At 49.4% G+C, this 18,316-nt stretch overlaps 1 protein-coding gene across 4 annotated transcripts in view; it reads right to left on the reverse strand.

The window, feature by feature from the left end:
• Window positions 1–18,316, reverse strand: part of arfgef3 (ARFGEF family member 3) — a 112,617-nt gene that overhangs the window by 90,734 nt on the left and 3,567 nt on the right. For all 4 annotated transcript variants that reach the window (XR_013499613.1, XR_013499612.1, XR_013499611.1 and 1 more), the window contains exons 2-3: window positions 6,920–6,971; window positions 1,424–1,505 (exon numbers count right to left, since the gene is read on the reverse strand). Coding sequence is in view for 1 of the 4 variants with exons in the window: in XM_078229437.1 (XP_078085563.1) it covers window positions 1,424–1,505; window positions 6,920–6,971 (134 nt within the window). In the remaining 3 variants the exon portion in view is untranslated. The remainder of the gene's footprint in view (window positions 1–1,423; window positions 1,506–6,919; window positions 6,972–18,316) is intronic.

Consider the following 18,316-nt stretch of genomic DNA (forward strand, 5'->3'; position numbering starts at 1 on the left):
TCTCCTCCAGAATCATCTTTCGTTTCTTTATGTATCCCTTTACCCTTTTGGCCTTTCACCACCTGGAGATGTCACTTCATCTCTCCAGTCCTCCACTCTATCCTGTACCCCATTCCCTTTGGTTCCTTTGCACCCCTACAACCACCCCCCACCAGCACCCCCCCACCAACCCCCCCCCACACCTCTCCAACCCTATCACATTCCTATCTTCTCCCAGGTTTGATGCAAGGTCACAGCCTCTCTACCTCCCTCTCTCCTTCTCTCCAAAGATGCTATTTGACATGCTGACTATTTTCAGCAATTTCAGTTGTTATTTCAGATTTTGCAGTATCAGTTATAGTCAGAGAGTTTTACAGCACATAAAGGCCCTTCGGCCCATCATGTTTGCACCAGCCATCAGGCCCTTATCTATTCTAATCCCATTTTCCAGCACTTGGTCCATAGCCTTGTATGCGATGGCATTTCAAGGGTTCATCGAAATGCTTCTTCAATGTTGGGAGGGTTCCCGTCTCTACCACCCCTTCAGGCAGTGAGTTCCAGATTCCCACCACCCTCTGGGGGAAGAAGTTTCTCCTCAAATCCCCTCTAAATCTCCTGCCCCTTACCTTAAATCTATGTCCTCTGGTTATTGACCCCACTGCTAAGGGGAAAAGTTTCTTCCTATTTATCCTGAGTCCCTCGTAATTTTCATAGAATCCCTACAATGCAGAAGGAGGACATTTGACCCATTGGGTCTGCACCAACTATTACCCAGGCTTACCCTGTAACTCTGCTAACCTAAGGGGCAATTCACTATGGTCAATCAACCTAAACTCCATCTTTGGAGTGTGGGAGCAAACCAGAGCATAGAACATAGAACAGTACAGCATAGAACAGGCTCTTCGGCCCACAATGTTGTGCCGAGCTTTATCTGAAACCAAGATCAAGCTATCCCACTCCCTATCATCCTGGTGTGCTCCATGTGCCTATCCAATAACCGCTTAAATGTTCCTAAAGTGTCTGACTCCACTATCACTGCAGGCAGTCCATTCCATACCCCAACCACTCTCTGCGTAAAGAGCACTCGGAGGAAACCCACGCAGACACGGGGAGAACGTGCAAACTCCACATAGACAGTGACCCAAGCCGAGAATCGAACCCGGGTCCCTGGCGCTGTGAGGCAGCAGTGCTAACCACTGTGCCACCGTGCTACCCACAATTTTGTACACCTCAATCAGGTCCCCCCTCAGCCTTCTCTGCTCTAAGGCAAAACAACCCCAGCCTATCTTTATAGCTGAAGCACTCCAGCCCAGGCACCATCCTGGTGAATCTTCCCTGCACCCTCTCAGTATTTTGCGGTTGTACTTTTTCCAATGCGGTTTTAAAACTCCCTTTGCAACCCAAAGATGTAACTCGCCATTGAGGTGAAAGGTCAGGTACCAACCTGCATCCCAGCTAATGCATGCTGGGCTAGTTTGACATTCTTCGACTCCAGAGAAAGCTTCAGTGGAAGCAGGCATCGCTCCCTAACAGGAAGATACAAGGGAAATAAGTCAAATCCTTTCAATAATCCAGTCTCTCCTACTATAAAACAACATGCGTATTTGTACAGCACTGAGTTCTACCTCAGGACCTTCAAACTTTACTTCTGAAGTGTGGTTGCTGCTGCAATGTAGGAAATGTGGCAGCCATGTTGTGCACAGCAAGCTCCCACTAACATGTTGACCAGCATTGGTTTTAATGACTTAGTGGTTGAGTGGCAGATATTGGACATCACTCCAGGGAGGTCATCCCTGATCTTCTCTCAAACACTGCCACCCACTCTTTCACATCCAGCGGCACCTCATCTGAAAGACGGCATCTCTAGCAGTGAGGCACTACCTTGGTGTGGCACTGGGGTTTCGGCACAGATGCTCTGCTCAAGTCCCTGCAGTGGCGTTGAGAGGAATGGGCGCCACTGACTAAGCCACAGCCGGTGCGAGTTTGCCCTTTGGCATCGAGTGTGGTCCAAAGGATGGAAATAATGTGTAATAGCATGTGTTGCCCATCAGAGGGCACTGCTCATTGAGGAATTGCTGATTGGTTAGCAAAGAGATGCAATGATTGCTTTAAGTTTGTTTATTAGAGTCACAAGTAGGCTTACATTAACACTGCAATGAAGTTACTGTGAAAATCCCCTAGTTGCCACACTCCGGCACCTGTTTGGGTACACCGAGGGAGAATTTAGCACGGCCAATGCACCTAACCAGCACGTCTTTCGGACTGTGGGAGGGAATTGGAGCCCCCGGAGGAAACCCACGCAGACACGGGGAGAATGTGCAGACTCTGCACAGGCAGTGACCCAAGCTGGGAACTGACACTCTGAGGCAGCAGTGCTACCGGTCGTTACTTTGTGCGCACAATTTCAAAATTACACTATCAGAAATAAATTCAGAACCTCTTTTTTCTTTACTCTCTCATGGGATGTGGGCATCGCTGGCAAGGGCAGCATTTGTTGCCCATTCTTAATTGCCCGCAAACTGAGTGTCCTGCTCAGCCATTTCAGAGGGCTGTTGAGAGTCAACCACATTGCTGTGGCTCTGGAGTCACATGTAGGCCAGACCGGGTAAGGATGGCAGGTTTCCTTCCCTAAAGGACATTAGCGAACCAGATAATCAGACAGCTGTCAGGGTCACCATTAGCTAGCTTTCTATTCCACATTTAAGAACTGAATTTTATATTCCACCAGCTGCTGTGGTGGGATTTGAACCTGTGTCCCAAAGCATTGGCCTGGGCCTCCTGACTCCCTAAAGCCTGTTCACCATCTACAAGACACAGGTCAGGAGTGTGCTGGAATATTCTCCACTTACCTGGATGAGTGCAGCTCCAACAACACTCAAGAAGCTCAACACCATCCAGGACAAAGCAGCCTACTTGTTTGACATCTCATCCACCACCTTCAACATTCACTCCCTTCATCACCGACGCATAGCGGCAGCAGTGTGTACCACCTACAAGATGCACTGCAGCAACTCACCAGAGCTCCTTCAACAGCACCTTCCAAATCCACAGCCTCTCCCATCATTAAGGACAAAGGCACGAGACACATGTTTCCTCCACCAATTGCAAGTTCCCTCTAAGTCACAAACCATCCTGACTTGGAAATATATCACCGTTCCTTCACCGTCACTGGGTCCAAATCCTGGAACTCCCTCCTGTGGGAGGACCTACACCTCATAAACTGCAGCGGTTCAAGAAGACGACTCACCCAACACCTTCTCAAGGACAATTAGGGATGGGCAATAAATGCTGGCCTAGCCAGCGATGCCCACGTCCCAAGAATTTCTTTTAAAACTAAGCCAATTCCGGGTCCTGTGGCGAGATTGTGGTTGTAACCAGCTCCACCAAGGCTTGGAAAAGCCATTCCGACCTTCCCTCCACATGGCAGCACAGCTGAACATAGAAACATAGAACATAGAAACCCTACAGTGCAGAAGGAGGCCATTCGGCCCATCGAGTCTGCACCGACCACAATCCCACCCAGGCCCTACCCCCACATATTTTACCCGCTAATCCCTCTAACCTACGCATCCCAGGACACTAAGGGGCAATTTTTAACCTGGCCAATCAACCCAACCCGCACATCTTTGGACTGTGGGAGGAAACCGGAGCACCCGGAGGAAACCCACGCAGACACGAAGAGAATGTGCAAACTCCACACAGACAGTGACCCAAGCCGGGAATCGAACCCAAGACCCTGGAGCTGTGAAGCAGCAGTGCTAACCACTGTGCTACCGTGCCGCCCGAACTGCAACAGCGCAGAGTGCGGTCAGGCTGGAGATATAAAACCCAATTTTAACAAGTTCCGCCTCTCCTTAGTGAGGTCCTTGACTTTATCAGCCAATCCCAACACTGATCGTCCAGAATACAGGACAAGTGAGGGATCAACTAATGTTCAAAAGCATACTAAGCTCAGCCACAATGGTTCATCATAGTCCCCAATTACTCAATTACAGGAAATCCACCTCGCAACAACAAGTGTGGACAGGACGGGGCAGGGAAACTGGATTGGTGACTGGGTATTTAAGAAATTGAGATTTAAAGTTTAGTTTATTTTTTTGTGTCACAAGTAGGCTTACATTAACACTGCAATGAAGTTACTGTGAAAATCCCCTAGTCGCCACACTCCGCTGCCTGTTCGGGTACACTGAGGGAGAATTTAGCACGGCCAATGCACCTAACTCGCACATCTTTTGGACTGTGGGAGGAAACCGGAGCACCCGGAGGAAACCCACGCAGACACGGGGAGAATGTTCAGACTCCACACAGACAGTGACCTAAGGTGGGAATCGAACCCGGGTCCCTGGTGCTGTGAGGCAGCAGTGCTAACCACCATGCCACTGTGCCGAGAATTTCTTCAGCCAGAGGGTGGTGAATCTGTGGAACTCATTGCCACAGAGGGCTGTGGAGGCCAGGTCATTGAGTGTCTTTTAGACAGAGATAGATAGGTTCTTGATCAATAAGGGGATCAAGGGTTATGGGAGAAGGCAGGAGAATGGGGATGAGAATCATATCAGCCATGATTGAATGGAGGAGAATGGCCTAATTCTGCTCCTATATCTTACGGTCCTATGATCTTGTGGTCTTAAAATTGGCTGTCAGCATTAGCTTGGAGCATTTCCCTGGTGGTGATTTGTTGTGTGTGGTTTTCTAAAAGATACTGGAGTGTAATATTCACAAGTGCTCATTAGGAAGGGTCAGAGGAAGAAAGCTGCTTCCTCGAAACCAGAAAAATCAATGAAGTTCAAATGCACTTCAGAGCCACGTCGATGGATTGTGCCTCGCGGTTGGTGTGGGTTCCAATTGCCAAACTCTGACATTATTATCCACGGATCTGATACCTATACCCTCCTGAGTCTGCGGATTCTGAACATTGTTAATATTGTTCAGCCAATCACCTTTATCTGATAGAACCCAAATACTTCACAAACCTCCTTTTAATGGAAGGAGACCTGTCGTCCATTTTGTGTCTGGTGTACATGTGACTCCCTACCAAGCAATTAAAGCAGGTAATGAATGTCAGCCTTTGAAAAAACCTCACACACTGAGAGTGAATGATGAAAAAAACTAGCCTTACAAGCAACTGTTTATTCATCACCATGACTACAACAGGAGAGGCCGTGGCAGATCAGTACGTCTGGCTACGCAGTTTTGCAATTCATGGGATATGGGCATTGCTGGCTAGACCAGCATTTATTGCCCATCCCTAATTGCCCTTCAGAAGGTGGTGGTGAGCTGCCTTCTTGAACTGCTATGAGGAGAGATTGGGTAGACTGGGGTTGTTCTCCTTGGAAAGACGGAGAATGAGGGGAGATCTAATAGAGGTATACAAGATTATGAAGGGGATAGATAGGGTGAACAGTGGGAAGCTTTTTCCCAGGTCGGAGGTGACGATCACGAGGGGTCACGGGCTCAAGCTGAGAGGGGCGAAGTATAACTCAGACATCAGAGGGACGTTTTTGACACAGAGGGTGGTGGGGGCCTGGAATGCGCTGCCAAGTAGGGTGGTGGAGGCAGGCACGCTGACATCGTTTAAGACTTACCTGGATAGTCACATGAGCAGCCTGGGAATGGAGGGATACAAACGAATGGTCTAGTTGGACCAAGGAGTGGCACAGGCTTGGAGGGCCGAAGGGCCTGTTTCCTGTGCTGTACTGTTCTTTGTTCTTTGTTCTTTGCTGCAGTCCATGTTGTATAGGTACACCCACAATGCTGTAAGGGGAGGGAACACCAGGGTTTTGACAGCGACAGCGAAGGAACAGCGATAGATTTCTAAGTCCAGTTGGGGAGGGACCAGGCAACTTGCCAAGCCTCCTTCAACAGCACCTCGCAAATCTGCAGTAGAAACATGGAAACACCACCACCTGCAACATCCCTTCCACATCACACAGCATTCAGACCTGGAAATATATCGCCGTTCCTTCACTGTCACTGGGTACATATCCTGGAACTCCCTCCATATCCTGGAATTCCCTCCCTAACAGCACTGTGGCTGTACCTACACAACATGTCCTACACTGGTTCAAAGAGGAGGTCCAACACCACCTTCACAAGGACAATTAGGGATAAATGCTGGCTTAGCCAGCAACCTACATGCTATAAATGAATAAAAAACTGATATTGCTGTGGAATCCCGTGCACTATCAGTCAGCATCGCAGAATTATAGTGGACGGTTATACGCCCTGGACCCATACATTGAACCTTTCAACTTTGATGGAGCATAAAACAGACGTTAAAAGGTTACTCTGTCCAAGTGCTGTATCCACTGAATTCAGAGGAAAGAATAACCATCTTCAACAAGAGAGAAGCCAATCATCTCCCCTTGACATTTAATGGCATTCCCATCAGTGAATCCCCCACTATCAACATCCTGGGGGGTCACCACTGACCTGAAACTGAACCGGACTAACCCCAATACTGTGGCTACAAGAGCAGCTCAGAGGCTTAGGTATTCCGTGGTGAGTAACTCACTTCCTGACTTCCCAAAGTCCATCTACAAGGCACAAGTCAAGAGTGTGATGGAACGCTCTCCACTTGCCTGGATGGGCGCAGCTCCAACAACACTCAAGAAGCTCGACACCATCCAGAACAAAGCAATCGGTCAAAGATGGAAGTCACGGCCAATCCCTCCCATATTCACAGGGTCAAGTCTCAGGTCAGAGGTTCACCTGTGGAGGTTGCTTTTGTGGCAATAACAGGTTAAAAATATTGGGAACAAACCCAAGCTGTAACCAGTGGAATTTTGATTCTTTTGTCGTTGCAATATTTACATGAAGGCTCGGCGGCAATTTGAAGAACATCCCTTTAGAAAATGGATTCTCAGAATTATTCTTAATACATCAAAAGCAGACTGCATTCAAAAACATATGCTTACTGTTTTGATAAAACTGAAAGGCTTACCTCAGTTGATAAGTGGGTAGTTTGGCAGCACCATTTTCAGATTCCAATGTCTCTGAAAAATAAGTAAGATTAATTCAATTATTTATTTACAGTTTGGAATACATCCCTTGCATCAGGCTCCAGGGTAGACTCTGAAGGCGATCTTACCATTTCGCCCCTCTGGCCAATGGGCAGGGTGAGCCAGTAAAATTGCGAGAGAGCTGAGGAATTAGGCGGCACGGTGGCACAGTGGTTAGCACTGCTGCCTCACAGCACCAGGGACCCAGGTTCAATTCCTGGCTCGGGTCACTGTCCGTGTGGAGTTTGCACGTTCTCCCCGCATCTGCGTGCGTTTCCTCCAGGTGCTCCGGTTTCCTCCCACATTCTAAAGATGTGAGAGTTAGGTGGATTGGCCATGCTAATAAATTGCCCCTAAGTGTCAGGGGGACTAGCTAGGGTAAATGCATGGGGTTATGGGAATAGGGCCTGGGTGGGATTGTGGTCGGTGCAGACTCGATGGGCCGAATGGCCTCCTTCTGCACTGTCGGATTCTATGTTTCTAAAATTACAGTAAAAAGGTCAAAAAACATAATAATTCTGAGTTAGGTCTATTTTAATTGTACCTTTTTTTCCTGTTGATACCTCTGAACATACAAAGGGGCCATTCGGCCCCTCAAGCCTGTTCTGCCATTCAATAAGATCATGGTTGATTTGTTTATGTTTTGAGTTCTACATTCCCATCTACTTTTCACTGTATCCCAATCCATGTCACAATAAATCCAATCAAACCAATTCATTGCTCTCTGTCAGTCATGAAGGTTGGTCACCTGAGGTGAAGGATTACTCCATGGGGAAGTATTGGACAAGTTAGGATGGTTCTCCTCGGAAGAGAGAAGGCCAACAGATGACTTAATGGAAGCTTTCAGGATGAGTATCTCCAATTTAAATTCACTTTTAATCAAAAAGTTGTTCTTGAGTGGATTGGTATGTGACCTCAGACATTTGTATCTTTTTCCTGACGGAAGAAGGTAGAAGAGAGAGTGTCCGGATTGTGTGGGGTCCTTAATTATGCTGGCTGCTTTTCCGAGGCAGCGGGAAGTGTAAACAGAGTCAATGGAAAAGAGGCTGATTTGCGTGATGGATTGGGCTACATTCACAACCCTTTGTAGTTTCTTGCAGTCTTGGGCAGAGCAGGAGCCATACCAAGCTGTGATACAACCAGAAAGAATGCTTCCTATGGTGCATCTCTAAAAGTTGGTGAGAGTCGTAGCTGACGTGCCAAATTTCCTTAGTCTTCTGAGAAAGTCGAGGTTAGGCCCCATTCCTTAGTCTTCTGAGAAAGTCGAGGTTAGGCCCCATTTGGAGTACTGGTATTCATTGGAGTTTAGGAGGTTGAGGGGAGATCTGATAGAAACTTACAAGATAATGAACGGCTTAGATAGGATGGACGTAGGGAAGTTGTTTCCATTAACAGGGGAGACTAGGACGCGGGGGCACAGCCTTAGAATAAAAGGGAGTCACTTTAGAACAGAGATGAGGAGAAATTTCTTCAGCCAGAGTGGTGGGTCTGTGGAATTCATTGCCACAGAGGGCTGTGGAGGCCGAGACGTTGAGCGTCTTCAAGACAGAAATTGATAAATTCTTGATTTCTCGAGGAATTAAGGGCTATGGGGAGAGAGCGGGTAAATGGAGTTGAAATCAACCATGATTGAATGGTGGAGTGGACTCGATGGGCCGAATGGCCTTACTTCCGCTCCTATGTCTTATGGTCTTATGGTGTTGGTGGGCTTTCTTAACTATCGTGTCAGCATGGGGGGGACCAGGACAGATCTGGACAGCTAAAAACTTGAAGCTCTCGACCCTTTCTACTTCATCCCCATTGATATAGACAGGGCCCTGTCCTCCTTTACGCTTCCTGTTTGCTTGATGGCCTGAGCTTCCTTCATGACCCTTTGTTGTTGTTTGCGGTCTTGGTTAGAGCAGAGAATGGAACTTAAAGATAGGTTTGAAAGGAGTGGGATTTACCTGTTACTCCTGGTGACAGACGGTGTGAAGACACAGTTGTGCCTGTGGCCAGATAGAATTTAGGGCGGAATTTTACAGCGGGAGAGGGACAGTGAAATGTGACGAGTCGCTCAAAACTCCCACTTACTTTGGCGGGAACGGAAGATCTCACCAGCATGAGGAGCCATGAAATTCCACCCTTAGAAACATTGAATGATATAGCAGCCCCCCATGCCGACACTATAGTTAAGAAAACCCACCAACGCCTCTACTTTCTCAGAAGACTAAGGAAATTTGGCATGTCAGCTACGACTCTCACCAACTTTTACAGATGCACCATAGAAAGCATTCTTTCTGGTTGTATCACAGCTTGGTATGGCTCCTGCTCTGCCCAAGACCGCAAGAAACTACAAAAGGTCGTGAATGTAGACCAATCCATCATGCAAACCAGCCTCCCATCCATTGACTCTGTCTACACTTCCCACTGCCTCGGAAAAGCAGCCAGCATAATTAAGGACCCCACACACCCCGGGCATTCTCTCTTCCACCTTCTTCCGTAAGGAAAAAGATACAAGAGTCTGAGGTCACGTACCAACCGACTCAAGAACAGCTTCTTCCCTGCTGCCATCAGCCTTTTGAATGGACTTACCTTGCATTAAGTTGATCTTTCTCTACACCCTGGCTATGGCTGTAACAATTCATTCATAAGAACATAAGAACATAAGAAATAGGAGCAGCAGTAGGCCATCTAGCCCCTTGAGCCTGCCCCGCCATTCAATAAGATCATGGCTAATCTGAAGTGGATCAGTTCCACTTACCCGCCTGATCCCTATAACCCCTAATTCCCTTACCGATCAGGAATCCATCTATCCGTGATTTAAACATATTCAACGAGGTAGCCTCCACCACTTCAGTGGGCAGAGAATTCCAGAGATTCACCACCCTCTGAGAGAAGAAGTTCCTCCTCAACTCTGTCCTAAACTGACCCCCCTTTATTTTGAGGCTGTGCCCTCTTGTTCTAGCTTCCTTTCTAAGTGGAAAGAATCTCTCCACCTCTACCCTATCCAGCCCCTTCATTATCTTATAGGTCTCTATAAGATCCCCCCTCAGCCTTCTAAATTCCAACGAGTACAAACCCAATCTGCTCAGTCTCTCCTCATAATCAACACCCCTCATCTCTGGTATCAACCTGGTGAACCTTCTCTGCACTCCCTCCAAGGCCAATATATCCTTTCGCAAATAAGGGGACCAAAATCGCACACAGTATTCCAGCTGCGGCCTCACCAGTACCTTGTACAATTGCAGCAAGACCTCCCTGCTTTTATACTGCATCCCCTCCGCGATAAAGGCCAACATTCCATTTGCCTTCTTGATCACCTGCTGCACCTGCAAACTGAGTTTTTGCGATTCATGCACAAGGACCCCCAGGTCCCTCTGCACAGTAGCATGTTGTAATTTTTCACCATTTAAATAATAGTCCATTTTACTATTATTCCTTCCAAAGTGGATAACCTCAAACTTGTCAACGTTATACTCCATCTCTTCCACCATCTTCCGTCAGGAAAAAGATACAAAAGTCTAAGGTCACGTACCAACCGACTCAAGAACAGCTTCTTCCCTGCTGCCGTCAGACTTTTGAATGGACCTACCTTGCATTAAGTTGGTCTTTCTCTGCACCCTAGCTATGACTGTAACACTACATTCTGCACTCTCTCCTTTCCTTCTCTATGAACGGTATGCTTTGTCTGCATAGCACGCAAGAAACAATACCTTTCACTGTATGATAATACATGTGACAATAATAAATCAATTCAAATCAAATCAAATCAGGAGACCATTCAGCCCATCATGCCTGTGCTAGCCTCTTTGAAAATGCTACGATATAGGACGTTGTTATATCTGGAATGTACTGTTTGTAGTGCAAGCGCATTCAGTAACTTTCAGAGGGAATTTAATATGTGCTTTAAAAATGTAACCTCAGCAGGGTTATTGGAGAAAGTGTGGTGGAGGGGTGAGGGGGCTCAAGGAATGGGATTAATCAGATAACTGTTCCAAAGAGCTAGCATGGGCATGATGGGCCGTATGGTCACCCTCTGTGTTGTAAGACTGTATGAATGTTACTCTGGTGCTGTGTGTGTGTACGAAGCGGGCGTCAAGAAGAGTGACCATTGTGTTGTTGATGCGCGCTGCCCTTCACAGGGGTCAGGTCTGCTCCCTCCCGATGCAGCACAGAATGTCAAACTGAATTAAAGTCCCACCTGCCACAGCACACTGAGAGGCTGGGATTTGTGCTAAACCCTTCAGGCTGTATGTTTAACACGGAATTAACACGGAATTGTGTTGGAAATATAACCTGGAATTGTAAATGTAGCGAGTTACCTCCCAGTGCCATTTACCGGATGTGAAGAGATTGAACGATGATACATTTTGTGTAATGTCAAATTTGACCAGTTCCATGCTGTATTTCATGAATAGAGTATACTTGAAAAGAGATGAATGAACTTGCATTTATATAGCGCCTTGCACAACCTCGAGACATCCTACAGTGCTTTACGGCTAATGAAGTCCTCTATCTCTCAATCACAGGCTCTTGCCGAAATCTTGCTGCCGTTTACACCAGCGGGATCTCATTGTCCCACCGACAGCGCACCCCCGCCATGGGTTTCCCGCCGGCAGGGGGTGCATTCAACGGGAAACCCCGTTAACAATGGCAGGACCGTAAGGTCCCGCCGCCAGCGAGTGGCACGTTGCCTCCCATGCCACAGAGGGGTAGGAAATTCCCGCCCTCTGTGTATTATCTGCTGTAGGGTTGTAAAATCATACAGCACAGGAGGCCATTCAGCCCGTCACGTCCCTGTCATCTCCCTGTAAGAACAATCCAGTATTTGCCAATCCCCTCTACTCTTTCCCTCCATAGCCTTTCTATTGTTCCCCCTTTTCTAGTATTTACCCAATCCCCCTTTCGGAAACCGTCATCAAAACGCCTTCCACCGACTTTTCAGGCCACTGCATTCCAGATCACAGTAACTCACTGCCTTAAACAAAATCCCCTCATCTTTCTGGAATCCCTACAGTGCAGAAGACCATAAGACATAGGAGCAGAATTGGCCACTCAACCCATTGAGTCTGCTCCGCCATTCAATCGTGGCTGATATTTCTCTCATCCCCATTCTCCTGCCTTTTCCCCATAACTCCTGATCCCCTTATCAATCAAGAACCTATCTATCTCTGTCTTAAAGACACTCAATGACCCGGCCTCCACAGCTTTCTGCGGCAAAGAGTTCCACAGATTCACCACTTTCTGGTTGAAGAAATTCCTCCTCATCTCTGTTTTAAAGGATCGTCCCTTTAGCCTGAGGTTGTGCCCTCTGGTTCTAGTTTTTCCAACTAGTGGAAACATCCTCTCCACGTCCACTCTATCCAGGCCTCGCAGTATCCTGTAAGTTTCAATAAGATCCCCCCTCATCCTAGAATCCTCAACTGGCAAACTCTTCATTCCAGGGAACCTCCTCTGGACTCTTTCCAAGGCCAGCACATCCTTCCTTAGATACGGGGCCCAAAACTGCTCACAATACTCCAGATGGGGTCTGACCAGAGCTTTACACAGCCTCAGAAGTACATCCCTGCTCTTGTATTCTAGCCCTCTTGACAGGAGACCATTCGGCCCATTGAGTCTGCACCGACAACAATCCCACCCAGGTCCTATCCCCCCATAACCCCACATATTTATCCTACTAGTCCCCCCGACATCCCCTTAACACTGAGGTGCAATTTAGCATGGCCCATCAACCTAACCCACGCATCTTTGGAGTGTGGGAGGAAACCGGAGCACCCGGGGAATCCCACGCTGAGAACGTGCAAACGCCACACAGACCCAAGCCAGGAATCGAACCTGTGTCCCTGGCGCTGTGAGACAGCAATGCTAACCACTCTGCCACCATTCCTCCTGGCTCTCTTGCTCGATTCCAAATTTCTAAGCCAATCATGGAAATGGGGGGTAGGCAGGGGGAGATGAGGTACGCCGCAGAATCGATGAACAGCAAATGAACAAAGAGACAAGAGCACCCCCGCCCCCACATCGCCGTACGTGCGTGTCTCAGCAAGTAACTCAGGGACTTAATTCTCCAGGCAGCAATTTACTACCTGATGTCATTCTGTGCAGCAGTCAGCAGAGTACTAGCTCCCCAGAGCCGTGGGACTGAGTGAAATCTAATCAACCAATCAATGATGATGTCTGAGCTGGATCTGCGTCGATGTTTTTGCATTCAATTTTATTTTTTTGTGGGATGTGGGGGTCGCTGGCAAGGCCAGCATTTGTTGCGCCCAACCCTAATTGCCCTTGAACCAAGTGGCTTGCTCGGCCAATTCAGAGGGCAATTAAGAGTCAGCCCACATGGGCCTGGAGTCACGTGGAGGCAAGATAAATTTGGCATTGTCCCAGATGACCGTAGGCCCTTTGAGCGGGGGTAATCTGACTGGTGGTGATTTAACCACCTGAGATTAGCGGAGGCAATGGCCTAGTGGTGTTGTCGCTAGACTATCAATCCAGAAACTCACCTAATGTTTTGGTGAGGTTTGAATCCCAGGTTTGAACTCCAGGTTTGAATCCCGCCATGGCAGATGGCAGAATTTGAATTCAATTAAAAAAATCAGGATGGCAGATTTCCTTCCCTTCATACGGCTCAGTGTCAAATATTATTTGATAATGTTTCAGTGAAGCATCTTGGGGCATTTTATGATGTTGAAGGTGTTACATAAATACGAGTTGCTTTTGGGAGAAATATTGAGACGTAAATGTAAAAAACCGCATTTGTAACGGAGACATCAGTTTCATGTTTTTGTGCCACGCTCACCTATCCACGGAACAACATCTTTCACGAGTAAAACAGGGGCGGACCTATCGGCCTATGATTCTACAAGTGTGGCGTTGATAATACCTGGTTTCTATGGTTACGGAGCAGGAGCTGGAGCCAGTTGCTGGGAACACAAGGGTTGCAGTTGGATGAATGTCTGTGCTGACGCTTGTTCAGCACCAGGGATGACTCACTGATGTCTGCATCACCCCCAGGAGGCCCTTTATTTTAGTTCACCTTCACACGGCACTTTGATTTTACTGCTAGTTCGCTTACTCCATTTCGTAAGTTCCATTTACCCTCCACTCCCCCCACGGTAAACTCTTTTACCGCCTTAACTCCTCCCCACCCCACTCTCCCCCACCCCACTCTCTCCCCCAGCCCACTCTCTCCCCCAGCCCACTCTCTCCCCCAGCCCACTCTCCCCCACCCCACTCTCCCCCACACCATTCTCTCCCCCACACCATTCTCTCCCCCACCCCGCGCTCTCCCCCACCCCGCGCTCTCCCCCACCCCGCGCTCTCCCCCACCCCGCGCTCTCCCCCACCCCGCGCTCTCCCCCACCCCGCGCTCTCCCCCACCCCGCTCTCTCCCCCACCCCGCTCTCTCCCCCACCCCGCTCTCTCCCCCATCCCGCTCTCTCCCCCCCCCGCTCTCTCCCCCGCCCCGCTCTCCCACCCGCCCCACTCTCCCACCCGCCCCACTCTCCCACCCGCCCCACTCTCCCACCCGCCCCACTCTCCCCCCCGCCCCACTCTCCCCCCCGCCCCACTCTCCCCCCCGCCCCACTCTCTCCCCCGCCCCACTCTCTCCCCCGCCCCACTCTCTCCCCCGCCCCACTCTCTCCCCCGCCCCACTCTCTCCCCCGCCCCACTCTCTCCCCCGCCCCACTCTCTCCCCCGCCCCACTCTCTCCCCCGCCCCACTCTCTCCCCCGCCCCACTCTCTCCCCCGTCCCACTCTCTCCCCCGTCCCACTCTCTCCCCCGTCCCACTCTCTCCCCCGTCCCACTCTCTCCCCGCCCCACTCTCTCCCCCGCCCCACTCTCTCCCCCGCCCCACTCTCTCCCCCGCCCCACTCTCTCCCCCGCCCCACTCTCTCCCCCGCCCCACTCTCTCCCCCGCCCCACTCTCTCCCCCGCCCCACTCTCTCCCCCGCCCCACTCTCTCCCCCGCCCCACTCTCTCCCCCGCCCCACTCTCTCCCCCGCCCCACTCTCTCCCCCGCCCCACTCTCTCCCCCGCCCCACTCTCTCCCCCGCCCCTCTCTCTCCCACCCCCTCTCTCTCCCACCCCCTCTCTCCCACCCCACTCTCTCCCCCGCCCCACTCTCTCCCCCACCCCCTCCCACCCCACTCTCCCCCACCCCCTCTCTCCCATCCACTTCCAAAGCCACCTCCCTCTTCCTCTTCACCAAAGTGATTGGTCACCAATCAACCAGCTGGCCCCTCCTGCTGTCTCAGAGACAGACGAGATGCTGAACTGAAGCCCCCCTCCCTTCAAAGATCTCACGGCAGTATTTCGAATAAGAGCAGGCGAGATGTCCCAGATGCCTCAGCTAACACTTCTCCCTCAGCCAACATCACCAAGAATCAGTCATCGTCACATTGCTTTTTCTGGGATCTTGCTGTGTATCACTGAGTTGTTGCTTTCTCCTACACGACAACACATCAATAGTGCCTTTTTGTATTTATTCATTAGTGGGATATGGGCGTCGCTGGCAAGGCCAGTATTTGTCACCCATCATTAACTGCCTATGAACTGAATGACTAATTCGGCCATTTCAGAAGTTCAGTTCGGTTTCAAGCACAAAGGGTCTGGAGTCACATGTAGCATGGCCAATGGCCAATTTAGTATTGCCAATGCACTTAACCAGCACGTCTTTGGGACTGAGGAGGAAACCAGAGCACCCGGACAAAACCCATGCAGACACGGGGAGAACGTGCAGACTTCGCACAGACAGGGACTCAAAGCCGGGAATCGAATCTGGGTCCCTGTCACTATGAGGCAGCAGTGCCAACCACTGTGCCATCGTGCCCACGGTGGGTCAAACTGAATAAGGATGGCAGATTTTCTTCCCCAAAAGAACATTGGTGACCCAGATAGGTTTTTACAACAATCACTAATCGCATCACGATCATAATTACTGAAACTAGCTTTTAATTCCAGATTTTTTTTAAATGATTGAATTCAAATTCTAACAACTGCCATGGTGGGATTTGAACCCAGGGCAGAAACCTGGGCCTCAAACTACTAGGCCGCTGGTGTTATCATTACACCACTGCCTGCCCCATAATATCAACTTCATTGATTGTAAAACATTTTGGGGGCTTCGCAAGGTCATGCAAGGCGCTATATCAATGCAAGTCTCTCTTTCTGAGACGGGTACAGCAGTTGTCCACAGATTGACATGCCCTGACGATCGATGGGTAGCGGGGCAGATGGTGTAAATGCCCCCTGGGCCAATCCTCCTGCCACCTAGCCAACCTCTGCGACAGACACATATGTTCTTGACAAACGGAAACAGATTAGAGGTGGGAAAGCGTGCAACCCTGTGACCCATCAACCTCGAAGCGATGTGGGGAGGTGTTTACACTTTGGTGTCAGGAACACAATCTTTCTCTGCAGCATCTTTTGTTTCTAAAATTCATTCTCATTTAATAGGCAGCAGTGACATGGCTGGTATCTCCTCCCCAGTTGCAGTTGCCTTGAAGGGAGAGTGGTCACATTCATCAAGCTACTGCAGTCTCAGATAGACACATTCATAGAATCATAGAATCCCGTCAGCACAGAAGGAGGCCATTCGGCCCATTGCATCTGCGCCGACTCTCTGACAGGGCATCTTACCCAGGCCCATCCCTCACATATTTACCCCTCTAATCTCCCTAGCCTACACATCTTGGGACACTGAGGGACATTTCAACTAATCCGCACAGTTTTGGGCTGTGAGAGGAAACTTGAACACCCGGAGGAAATCCATGCAGACACTGTTCATTGGTTGGAAAGTTCCCCACAAAGTGACACCGCTTAATGAAAAGAGTGAGAAATGTACAGATTATTCTCCCAGGGAAAGATAGTGGAGACTCAGGCATTCAGAAGGCATTCAGTCACCAGGGCCGGGATTCTCCAACCTCACCCGCGGCTGGGATTCTCCAACCTTGCCCATGGCTGGGATTCTCCAGTCCCGCTGCAGTGAATGGTGATTGACTGAGCAGGACACGTGAGGCCAGAGAATTCCGATCCAGGTTAGATCATAGAATCACAGAATGGTTACAGAACAGAAGGAGACTGTTTGGCCCATCGTGTCTGTGCCAGCTCTCTGCAAGCGCTATTCAGCTGGTACCAATCCCCTGCCCTTTCCCTGTAGACCTGCAATTTCCTTCCCTTCAGGTAATTATCCAATTCCTATTTGAAAGCCCTAATTGCCCCTGCATTGCCCCTGCTGCCACCACACTCTTAGGCAGTGCATTCAACATCATAACCACTCGCTGCGTAAAACAAGGCTTTTGTCATGTTGGGCAGGATTTTACTGCCTTGCTCGGCTGAAACTGGAAATTCCCACCTGAGGCCAATGGAGATTTGGATCCTCGCCCGCTCCGATTCCGTGGCAGGCAAGGTGGTGGAGTTCCAGCCGTCGGCTTTGGTTCTTTTGCCAATAACCTTAAGTCAGTGTCCTCTGCTTTGCAACCTTTCTCCCTAGCTGCTCTGTGTAGACCCATCGCGATCTTTACCACCTCTTTCAAATCTCTTTGCAACCTTCTTGTCCCAAAAGAGAACAACCCCAGCTTCCTCAATCTATCCAGATAACTGGGCTCAGAGAATCATTGGACAGTGTCCAATGAACCTAACGACATTTTCCCCTTCCCCGCTTTTCTTGTATGCTTCAAAGTTGGTGAAGTTCATTGCTCATTGGCCGATAGAGATTGGACATTTAAATCAGAGGGTAGGGTCACAGCTGGATCCCAGCAGCTCCTGACAGGTGGAACTGGACTCTGAGAAGCCAGCTGCTTCCCCTTCACAGCATGGATGTCAAGCTCAGGCAGGTCAAGGTTCAAGGCCTGGGCATCATTCGCCACTAAGGAAAGTCACATTAGCGCTGGGTCATCCATGACGGCAAGTTCCTGGGGGCCTCAGATTCAAGACTACAACATTTCTGGAGCATATATAGAGTGACAAAACCGTCCAAGGTGTTTTGGAGCAAATCGAAAACACGAGGGCCTCAATATTAGGATAAGGGGCCGATCATTTCGGACTGAGAGGAAGAGAAATGACTTTCCCCAAAGGGTTGTGAAACTTTGGAATTCTCTATCCCAGGGGTTGCGGATACTCCATCGTTGAATATGTTTAAGGCTGGGATTGACAGACGTTAGGTCTCTCAGGGAATCACGGGATATGGGGAGGGGTGGAAAAATGGAGTTGAAACCCAAGATCAGCCATGATCATATTGAATGATGGAGCAGATTGGATGGGCCGAGTGGCCTACTCCTGCTCTTATTCCTCATGTTCTTCTGTTCAGGTGCATTATCAAACAATAAATTGTTACCGGGCAAGAGAAGGAACTATT

Source organism: Mustelus asterias, chromosome 15 (assembly GCF_964213995.1).
Source record: "Mustelus asterias chromosome 15, sMusAst1.hap1.1, whole genome shotgun sequence".
NCBI classification, from domain to species: Eukaryota; Metazoa; Chordata; class Chondrichthyes; order Carcharhiniformes; family Triakidae; genus Mustelus; species Mustelus asterias.